The sequence below is a fragment of the Opisthorchis viverrini genome (genome assembly GCF_000715545.1).
Source record: "Opisthorchis viverrini unplaced genomic scaffold opera_v5_222, whole genome shotgun sequence".
Classification (NCBI taxonomy): Eukaryota; Metazoa; Platyhelminthes; class Trematoda; order Opisthorchiida; family Opisthorchiidae; genus Opisthorchis; species Opisthorchis viverrini.
Window position 1 is genome coordinate 174,595 of NW_008751879.1, and position 11,585 is coordinate 186,179.

At 45.7% G+C, this 11,585-nt stretch overlaps 1 protein-coding gene across 1 annotated transcript in view; it reads right to left on the bottom strand.

The window, feature by feature from the left end:
- Positions 1 to 11,353, bottom strand: part of T265_08504 (hypothetical protein) — a gene marked incomplete at both ends in the record, with an annotated part of 59,698 nt that extends 48,345 nt beyond the window's left edge. Inside the window, 2 exons of the mRNA XM_009174325.1 lie at positions 11,039 to 11,108; positions 11,137 to 11,353. Of these exons, the coding sequence (XP_009172589.1) occupies positions 11,039 to 11,108; positions 11,137 to 11,353 (287 nt within the window). The remainder of the gene's footprint in view (positions 1 to 11,038; positions 11,109 to 11,136) is intronic.
- Positions 11,354 to 11,585: the final 232 nt, after the last annotated feature.

Here is an 11,585-nt window from a genome sequence, read left to right on the forward strand (position 1 = left end):
GGGAAGGCAGAATCGCTGCTTCCATAAATATGGACATGCTGGTCGCCTGGGGGAAACATCTTACTGCCTTCAGACTCCTGTCGCAGAGGACAGTACGAATTTAACCCCAGACCGCCTCGTACCACGATTACTCGTAGTGCGGGGTCTCGCTGCTCTTGGTCTGGCTGCTCCCCTTTGGCCTTCCTGGCATGGTTGCATCTTGTGGAACGAAGTTCCAGCCAATGTAGCCCGCGGGATCATTGCAGCACTGAAGCCCGACCACCACGTCAAGGTGGCAGCTTTAGGTCGGGAATTGATCAAAAACGTGGCAGAAACGCGCATAGGACATACGAAAGACGGCAGCGCTCGATATTCGATGTCTTCGAATCAGTGGTCGGGTCTGATGGGAACATCGGATTAGTAATGCTGAGGTACGTCAGATGGTTCTAGGAAGAAGGAACTCTCTAGCGGTAGATGAATTACACCACGCTTCGTAGATTACATTGGTTAGGATATATACTATGCATGTTACAGGACCGCCTGCATCGCATAACCTTTTTTTGTCCATCCCTGTGCAGAATGGAAGCGACAAGGAGGTGGGCACTGTATGATCTAGCAAATGATGAATGGTTGTTGGTCTGTTCGCAGAGCTTGGCAGTTGGGTTGCAAACGGAGTTGGACAGTGTGGTCCTTGTCTGTGCTTCGAGGTGTTCGATCCGGTTGATCCTATTCGACTCCCGATGAGCGTCTAAGGAGTCTCCAACACATCCGGCACACACATGATTTCTATGAATTACTGATCAGAATAACCGGATTGCTTAAATTAAATGGAGGCAGTAGGTTTTTAATCCAGACTCCCATCAGCGCGCCAAAGGACTCTCTCCCTATCTGACGGTGACAAAAACCAGACGACTGAATTTAACCGCCTAGTTTCTTTTGTAATCCATTCACTCAACGAAAGCGCTCTGTGGGATTCCTTTCCGTAGCCCTGGAAGTTTCTTGAAAAGGTACGTTTACTTAGTTTTGTAGTGAGTTGATAAGATGAAATCACACCATTTTCTACAAACCGCTCAACCCGTGCTGATTTCGCCAGCCCAATAACCTCCTGTAAAGCTTCATGGAAGTTGGTCTTAATAACAATCCAGTGGCCTCGGGAAATTTGACATTGTTCGCACCATTGGTTCAGCTGTCATGGCAAAACATGTTAATTAGGATATGTCTGCAAGCTAACACTACTATGAAACAGTGAAAATAAGCTAGGGAAGGTTTTAAAATACTTCTGTACACGTGCAGGAGCCCCCACTTAAGCAACTAAGATACGGGGAAATTGCGAAAAGTCGCGTTATATGATTCATGCTGTCTTTTTTTACTTATAAGATTGACGTAGAGCATCGGAAGAAGGAAACCTTGGTTAACAGCTGCCGACTACTTTGTATGGGACCGTCCTCTCGCTAACCGATTCGCGCCGCTGTGAAATTTAATGTTTACGAACCTTGATTTTAACTGGCTGATAACTTATTCGAATGCTTCCACGATTAGCGGCGAATACCAAACATTCGACGATCCTCACGGAGGACTGAATACTTATCAGGTTATAGGCTAAAAATTCACCCAACCACAAAAGCATAGAACCACTGATGTTCTTACTGGATGGAATAGAAACCTGATTTGCACGGATTTAGTGGTGTCGATTGGCACGTGTTATCCACCACAGTAAATCCCACGAGAAATGCGTGTTCATCGAACAATCAAAATATGTCCCTTTGTATCTGAAGCTGGCAAATGCGTAGTCGAAACAAGACGGATCTTTTTTGCATGAACACGCGGAGACTTACTGAGGCTGAGTTCAACAGCTAGTTTTTAATGGTGTTGATTTCCGTTTTTGTGAACGTAATGTAGATCTGTCCGTCCTCCACAGCTACATCTGTCAGACCTAGCTACTTAGATCAGTCGCTTTTAGATAGGTAGGTGATATTTCTGGTTTCCAACGACATACGAAGAGAGACAGTATACGATCGGAAATTGACGCTTGGCCACAGACAAGGCTCGTCAACTCGGCTTTTACTCGCTGACCATAACAGAAACCATAGATGCCAGGCGAACGAAATTGCGGGTCCAGTTGTAGGTGAGTTGAGATAAAAGGGTGGCGCCCAAAACCAAAAAGAAGACAACCAGAGCCTCCAAACAAACTGAACAATGAGAGGGCTGGACCTTCAAATTCCGGGTAATATTCACTATTTGTAAATCCATCTAGTTCTGTCGGACTTATCGTCGCATACTGAACGGAAAGGAGACCAGATGAACCAAACGCCAACAACCCAACAATGACTCCCACCCCAACCCCGTTGACGAGGGTGAGGCTTTCACAACTATGAGAGCCTAAAACGGCGCTATGGAAGATTCAAGGAGGAAAAGAACAAATTCAATGACTAAGTCCAACCTGAACAGATCCATATCTTCACAAGACGTCTTATCTGTTAGATGACATCAGTGTTCGGGTGGGCAATGACAAGGTCTGGGAAGTAATGGATTTCTTTGGAATCGGGCCAGTGAGAAAGTTGCTGACGATGAGCTGGAATCACAGAAACCTTGATGGGATATCTAGACAAGTTCATCAATAACAGAAATACGGTGCACATTGGTCTATATCTTGCACTCTTCGAAAATGAGAAATTTCTTGTAGCGAGCCTGATGACCTTATTATCTCGAGCGACAAGATGGATCGCTTCGACGGTGATAACAATACTGAAAAATGGAGCAAGAGCATCGGACACAAACCGCTAAAGTAGTCGTAGTTTCCACGGTGCTCCCGCTTAAATTACTTTGACAACCTTCAGAGTGAGGATAATCAGGCTTCTTGGTTGTCTCGAATCGCAGGTATCAACAGGCTCCCGGCAGCAGAGATGGAATCAGTGCTGGTCGCAGATGCGTGAGCCATTCAACCTGTGGATGCAGACGTTCGGCAGCGCTCTCAACATTGTCGAGCAATCTTTTCAGCTGATCGAATGGACGATGACATTTTGGTGCCGTTTGGGAGCAAGGACAGATCTGACGACACCCGAAGAACATGGTAAACCGTTGTTGTACATTTGCTCTCGTTTTCAATCGTTTTATCGTTTGCTAAATCACTTTGATCGTTTCGGCTCTCAGTGTCAAAGTTTTGAATGAATGAAGCCCAGCTTCTGAGCATTCAATCTTCTCCATACTTTTTCTTTCGCTGAATTCTAGCCCTCGTCGAACACAACAATTTATTCATTCAAAAACTTTCATCGAACAATGGATTGATTCTTACGTCTTGAACAGTTCCATACTGATTCCAGTACTCATGACTGGGAAGATATCAAGGAGCACTGGTTTTGTACCTTCAAGAATTTCCTAGGGTCAGTTGCTTCTCACTCACCAGCCGAACCACTCTATATAACCCAAGGGGGAATGGTCAGGTGGGACGACTGAATCGAACTCTCATTATGATCAAAGAGTCTTCAAATCAGTCATTGAGAAACCGTTTTGCATGACGCACTCCATTCGATCCGCTCATTGTTATGCACCACCACCAATGCCACTCCACACGAGCGTACGTTACATTATAATCGAAAATCCAGTCAGTACGTTGCCACAGTGGTGGCTTTCGCCAAGACCAGTTCTGATGCGACGAAGTACACGATATTCGAAGTATGAATCCGAAGTCGAAGAGGTTGAGTTTCTGGTTGTCTTATTAGCTCCTCGGGACGAGCGACGGCACAGGAACAACAGCGGATTCTATTCGACAAAGGATTCTGAAAATTTTTGGGTTTTGCAGGATAGGTATTTCTGTTCATAGCTACACCACTCTCGTTTGAACGGCCGTGTTCCTGTTCTGGAGTAATTATTCCGGTGAGTCGACACCCAAGGGAAGCACTGGACTCGAGTGCCGCTCTTATTAGAGCTCATCAGCAGTGCATATCCAATGGCCGTGCCTGGATTTGAACCCCGGACATCTAGCATGCAAGGCGAGCGTGTAACCACTACTCCGCCAACGCACGTTGGACGCATCTGAATTATCACGTCTGAACAGGCTATCGTGTTCACACTTGAGCGATGTGATTGGTGTGCCCGACTCATCGGACGACCCAGTAATTGTCCTGGTTGTGACGATCGATTGACCCGCCAGTCAGGACTTCTCAGTCAGGTAGCGTGGCACACGCTTGAAACCCACTGGGCAGGTTTTTGGTTGCAATTTTGGGGTTTTGCGGGATAGGTATTTTTGTTCTGAAAATGCTTCCCAAACATTGATGATCGAAAATTCCCACCTTGAGTGTTTGGTATATGTTTCGGCCACGGTTCACGAACATAGAATGAAACAGACCGGACGACAGACTGATAAATATGAATTTCAACCTTCCGACGCCTCAGTTGAAGGAACGTCCTGCGGAAGTTTTCCAAGCGGATTGTCGCTTCGTTCTTGGCCTGACAGTTCTTAAGGATAGCTGAGCCGACGTAACTGAAACAGCAAGTAGTCAGTAGCGTCACTCCGTTTGCTGGAAATGGTCCGACAGGGCTGCTGATAGAAGAGAGAACTTCGAAGCGTTTAACTGAAAGCCGACGGAAAAAACGTACTTGTAGATTCCATTCTGCCGGTTTGCAGGAAGTACGTATGTGTCGTCCACGAATTCAAGTTCTGTGATCGACATAGTTTGCTTAAACTAAGGTGTGCGTTGATACTCTAAACACCATCCAATCAACCCCAGGGCGAACAATAAACGGAACAGCGGACAGTCATGTCGAACTCCAGATGACAATTTGAAGACTAAAGACACCGCTATATGTACGGACACGTGCTCTTGTATCCACATTAGCAATATCACTAAAGACAGCAACATCGGTGTTGACAATGATGATTCATTGCCGTAAAACCACAAAGTTTATCTAATTATTTTGAAGCCTTAGGATGAAAATACAGGGTGATTGAGAAGATCTGTTGCTAGCCTATCGCAAGCATTCTCAGGTGCCTACACCTCCAAACGGCAAATCAGACAATCTGGAAAGAAAATAACAGCATGAACGTCGCTGACATGGGTCAGATGCCGTTTCTTGCAATGTCTTCAGTCAAGCGCAGGAGAGATCATGGGGACCCAAAGCTGAAAGCAGTACCGAACCAACAACTCTCAAGTTTTCATAATCTTTTTTACACCCTTCTGACATGTCATTCGTTGTCAACCAGGGAAGGCGATTTCGTCAGCACACTCCAGACCGACAAGCTTCTCACCAGTAACAATCTGAAGGCCTTCCAGCGTTCACCAAATTATTTTATCAGTGACAAAGTGAACAGGAACGGAGTGGACATCCTTGTCGGAAACTTTTGGAGAGCTCACCATACACTCACATGCCCAGAAGTATGTGAGAAAGTGTGTTTAACAGCACTGACCGATGACAGAATCGAACGCATCTTTATAGTCAGGGGATCATCATAATCGTCATCATCATCATCGACAGCATGACATCAGTGTTCAACACGGATGCTTCACTGCCGTACAACCATGATTTAGTTGAAAGCCTTATTGTAGAGAGAAGTGGACGGGGAAGGGACTTAGTGCTAGCTTACCACAATCATTCCGAGGTGCCTATACCTCCAGACTCACTCAGGCGATGCTTTGCTGCCATACAAATCAGGGAATACGAAGATTTTGTATCGTATGTACATATGAAGTTGTTCTAGCATCCAAAGGAGGGTGAAAATGTGGCCGACGCAGCCTCTACCAGGTCGAAATACTGCTCGATGCTCGCAGATCATGAATTCGCGTGCCGCCGTAAGATGCCCAAGAATTGGTTACCCAAGAAGCCTTGTTACAACAGGAGTCAAACTAACATCTGCACGGTTACAAGATTAACTGTGAGTACTATTTTTTGAAAGTGGACATTATGATCGACCCAACCCAGTTATCCAGAACGGTCTCTTTCTCCCAGATAGACACGCATAGGCTAGACAGGCACTGAATGGGGAATCGCCACCATCTTTGAACAAATCAAGTGGAAGATCGTCAGGGCCAGGTGCACGATGGCGTTCGAGTAGAGACAGACTAGGACACTTCCGAGGCTGTAGGAGTTTCCATTTTCGCAGTTCATCATTCTGCTGAAGGTCGGTCCTCCGAATTAGGGGTAGCAGATGGCCACATACTGATACTTCATTGTCCTGACTACCTGACACCGTTCGAATGCAATATTTCACAATGCTGCTAAGTTCACAAAGGAAAACACCATTCGGAATTCGATGAAATAGGCATACAGTGAACGTTTGAGAAGCGTGACCTTTTATTGGAGGAAAACCCGCTTTCGTCAGGTACTTGTCCTTCGCTGAGAAACCGATTCATAAAGAGGATTAAAAACTATAGAACCTCCAAATAATAAGGTTACACCAAAAAAATCGTCACATGGTTTATTTTAAAGCAGAAGAAATAAGGTGTTTTAAACGGATGGAAACACTTCACTATCAAAGACTGGACGGAGTAAATCATTCAGTAACTTGAGGGTGGCGGTAGCACATACCTTGCAAAGATGCCATCTTTATCAGAGAATGAGCTATTTCCCCTCAAGAGGAATTTCGGTAAGTTCTTTCGTCGGAGGGCTACAGTCAGCATCGTATGACGAAGTAGGGGATCAAATGGTGAGTAGAGATGCATGCTGATTCGTGTAATAAAGCTGTTTGAAATGATCGAACAATCGGACAGGTTTCTGGATTTCCATCGGTCCCAGCAGACTAGATCGCTTCGTGTTGGTAGCGCGTTCGCTTTCTTGGCCTGGCTCGACAACCTCATAATACTCTCCAAGATCTAATTCATCTAGCGACGCCGCATAGCTCCTAGGTGGCTAGTAGTAGCATCATGAATCGTAAACCTGCACGCGACCATTGTGTAATGACACTGCCGAGCACCACAAGAGCAGTTACCAATTTTTCGCGAGTGCCACCAGATGGACACTGTAGAAAGGCAGTGCAGCAATTCTGAAAAGGACTAGTTTTCAAACCAGTTGTCACACTGGTATCAGCTACTCAGAGTGGATAATAAACCCCGAAGCACGAGGTTTGCCTAGATCTTACTGGGATGTACACCGTCTGGAAAGTTGTGCTATCATTTGAGCATAGAATTTACGTTCTTTAGGGTGTTGGAAAAGGATGTTAGTGACACACGACCGACAAAAGTCAGCATAGTTAATAAGCCTACCACCATTTTCAAATTTTCGTACTGCTTCGAAACCGTAACTTCCAAAAATCTGGCGAGAGATATCACAAAACCGAATGCAAGCACTCCAGTCACCAGTCGCGTCTCGGTATTTTGCCAAAACCTGTTTGGAATGTGTCGGTAAACTCGTCCTTGATGTGCTAGTCTCGACCGGGTGTAAGTGACTACACGGCTACGAATTTGACGCTGAATGGTAAGCTTTCAAACCCTGCCACTACAATTGTCCACCTGGTCGGTTTTAATGACAGCGCATTCAAATTCCGTCTATTGAGAGAAAAGAACATATCACTTTGACCAGAACCTTTGCGTGACAGAAACAGCAGGAACATTGTTCCTGGAACTTATATTCGACAGAGCAGTACTCAAGTACCTGGATCTCAGAAAAACAAGTTATGTCAACTAAATGGTACCTGCTTCGCACTCATAAAGTGCAGTCATGCTGCAGAAAGTAGTAGTAGAATGAGGTGATCAGGTAAGGTAAGGTGGATGGGCTAATTTACCGCACACCAACAGCATTGTTTTCCGTGCCTTAACCGGGTTGGGAGAAACCTAAAGGTGGACACAGCGACGTGGCAACAGGGGGTGGCGTTATGAAGACTATGGGAGCAGTTCCCCTTCCAGGACGGGGCCAACATGACCTTGTGCTTGGTTGAAGACCTGAAAGTTATGGTGGTCGTGATTCTGTAGGTGATACTCTGATAATCCAAAGTTCATCCGTGAATACCGGCGAATTATATCATTAGTTGTCTGGTGGGCGTCGTAGTAAAGATGTCAAAATATTATACAAAAAGTAACTCTTCCTTCGCATGGACGATCCGAAAGTATCGGCTGCACACAAAACGCACGTCGAAATAAAGATTATAGCCTATTTTTGTGTTTCAAATGCTTCTTCTAATACATATCAATTCTACACCTCTGGATTTCGGACACGATTCCCCAACCAACAGTAATGTTTTTCTTAAAGGAAACTACTCACAAGGTTGCTGAAAACTATTCGACAGCCCACGACCGGTTTCGCCCTTCTTGAGGCTCATCAGGTAGGCGAAGTCCCCGAGTTTCCGTCAATCTTATGATCTACTTGAACCTAAGCCTAATCAATCGCTTCACACGACCGCGTTGCGGTTTTCTTCGTTCATTCCTCCGAAACCGAAAATATCAGAAAAGTGCATACGAGTTCATCACGGCGATACATTTTCAAATGGCTCAGGCGAACTCCACTTTCCACGCTCGGTCATTCGGTGTTTCTGGGACCACGACTAGTAGTACCCACTGTGCAAGGAGAGCCCGAAGGTCGTCGACATCTTTTTGGATTAGATTCCTGTGAGGTACGAGTACTTTTCCAAAAGTCCTAATTTCTCTGAACAACAAATCCCAGACCCTTCTTTATGGTCCTGTGAAATTGTCAATATTAGTGAGGAGAAATCAACACGTCGGACGCATAACACATGAAAGGAAGCCTTCAATACCCCAGTTAGATAGCCTCTGCAAGTTACACTATAGCAGGGAGCGCTCTCCTTACCCGAAGATGCACCGACCGCTCCATAACCTTGAGTATATGAAGCAGTTAGCTCCCGGTTCCACCGGACACCAGCTTTCGCAAGGGGATACCATCATAAACTCTACCTGCTTTGGAGAGATTCAGGTAGATGACACAAGTATCGGACCCTTGATCAACTTCAACAGTCCGGTCCCGTTGCGCACGCAACCGTTTCGATATGCAGCGATGCTTCATTGGTAAGCTCAGTTGGATGTCAGAGAAGGGGCTATGATATCCCATATGTGCGATTAGACCGTCGGTGATCGTGAATACTATAGCCTCGTATAGGACCAGGGGACATATGGGTCGATAGTTTGGGGGATCAAACCGAAACCCTCTTTTCTGGATAGATCAGACTACTCCCTGTTTCCACATCGTTGACAACTTCCTTAATCGAGTGAGTTTTGAATGAACAAAGGTGGCTAGAATAGTTGTTCAACTAGATGTAAAAACTTTTATGGCAAATGGGATCGACGGTAGATCTACTTGTTTCGATTGTTTGAAGCATTTTCATTTTCCCGGTGTAAAGTGGTTCTGACTGAGAGCAATGTGAAGTGTCCGAAGGGAGTCATCCAACGTACATCAGATGATACCGTTGCACACTGCAACCCAAAGGCGTTATAATAGCTGAGTGTTGCTGAGCTTTCTAGCTGTTAGGAAACGAGGAATTCCAAGGTGTACCGTCAATCCCTACCAATACGCACATACATTAACTCAAGTCGGGCAAGGAATTGCGTGGTTGCTCTCCTGATAATAATGGTTGTCCCGTTTCGAAAAAAAACAGTCACTGCACAAGCATGTGCTTTGTGTACCTCATCACGGCGGGCCTAAAACCAAGATATCATTGTGGCTGCCGGGAATACGAAGAGTTAATGCATTTGGGTAGTCAACTTGGAATGGACTCGGTGCATACGGACAACGGAAAACGACCGCAGACTGCTTTTATGCGGTATCAACCCCCGAAGTAAACGTCATCTGACCATTCGGTGCATCTAAGCCGTCATCCTCAATGCATGGCTCCCGACCGAATCTCCCCAACGATGAGTCCACTGACACTAGGATACACGCATCACCTGCATCAGCCGCCGCTATCTACTCACCGCCCAAAATCACGACAGCCATAACGAATGTCAGGCAAGTACGTGTTTTTGCAGCTGATGATGAAATAGGCATCAGTTTATGGTAACTCGGATCACTAACGCTCGTTTTGGAACACTTGTGGATCCCGACCATGCACTAGTGGATCGTTTCTCTCTTCATTTTGCAGGGCCGCGTACAACCTCATTATCAACTGATGTTAATAGATTCCGAAATTAAAGGAACGTATCAGAAGCATAGTCTGGACTATTACAACTATTCTGTCGTCCGATATCAATTCTTACTGGAACAAGATAGAATTCTTGCAAGATAATGGCACTACCACGCCCCCTCAAACACTTGATATCAGACAGCACAGTGTTGTTTGGATTTCGGTGGGATGAATGCTCCAGCCGGTCAGGGACGAAATTCAGCCTGACGAATTTTCAGAGACCAAGGGACCTGGTTAGCACGAAAAGCCTAGAGAGTAGAAGTTCAGAAAGCCGGGAGTGGCCGAAGAGTATTTTTAATGATCTAGGTCTCCGGAAACCTCCAGTGTGCGAGACGACCAAGGATCGGTGGTGCAAAACTGCATAAGTTCTCTCAAACCTCTCAGCGGTCCAAATGACCACCTACCGGCATTGCTCAACGGCAGGCATGAAGTCTTCGATCCGTATATATGATCTATTCGCTTCCATCTGGGAAATCATTATCACTGTTTTTACCGTAAAGTGCTGCTTGATTCTCCATCTGGGAAAATGGAACCTTCCACAAAAGACTAGAGAATAACAGGGAATGCGTTCATTCTTAAGAGGCTCGTATTGAGACTAGGTATAGCTTGTTTTTTACCGCTCTACAGTGGCCCGTGAGCAGCTAACGGACTCCGGCCTGGTAGGGGTTGCATTGAACAAGTCTCCGCACTCAGTTACGTAATAAGAAAAGCCGGGACTACCAGTGGGTGCCGTGTCCCAATGTTTTTGAATGAATTCCCACTCGAAGCGGTCACGTCCCCGCCTTGAGACAATGGGTTAGAAAAGTGTTTCAGTCATGATTCAACTGCCATTGCTGCGCGATCTAGTGGTAGAAACTAGTAAAAATTATATTGCTCAGAAAATTCAAACTACTGTGACGGTAAGGCATCGGGCCACATTCGTGGGTGGAACCGCCGAAAAAAGTGCAGACACCGAGACAAAAAACACTATCTGATGTAAAAACTTTTGCTTTTACTAACCTTGGAATGGAAGCGTCCTTCCCCTCAACAAACGAAGCGGAACAAACGGAGTCCCAGGAAGCCTCTGTGCCTAAATGTTACGAAAATTACGAAACTACTACGAAGACCTTCAAGACGATCCACACTCCTATCATCCCTTGCAGATGGCATGTGTCTCGGATCGTCTCCAACAATGTCATTTGTAATTCCAACAAGACCAGCAGACGAATTATCGGTGGGACTTCTCGTTGATGAACGCTGGGAACTGAAAGTGCAATCGGACAATTTCCTAATCCATTGGGGGCCGAATTTCAGAGTCTCAGGTTGCGCAGCCATTTGAAGTACGTACAGAGTATTGCTGGAGTTAGTTCTGGCTACAATACCTATCTAAATGACCCAAACTTGGTTGACAAAGAAGGCGACGAGCCAGCTGTGTCTAGAACGATCAAATCTCCCTCCAGAATACAGTGTCGGCCATTAATACCCGGTGGTGTTCAGGTTGGGTTGCCCTTCGAGCAATGACGTGATAGATTCAACAACAGCGTATACATTGGCAACAGGATATAGC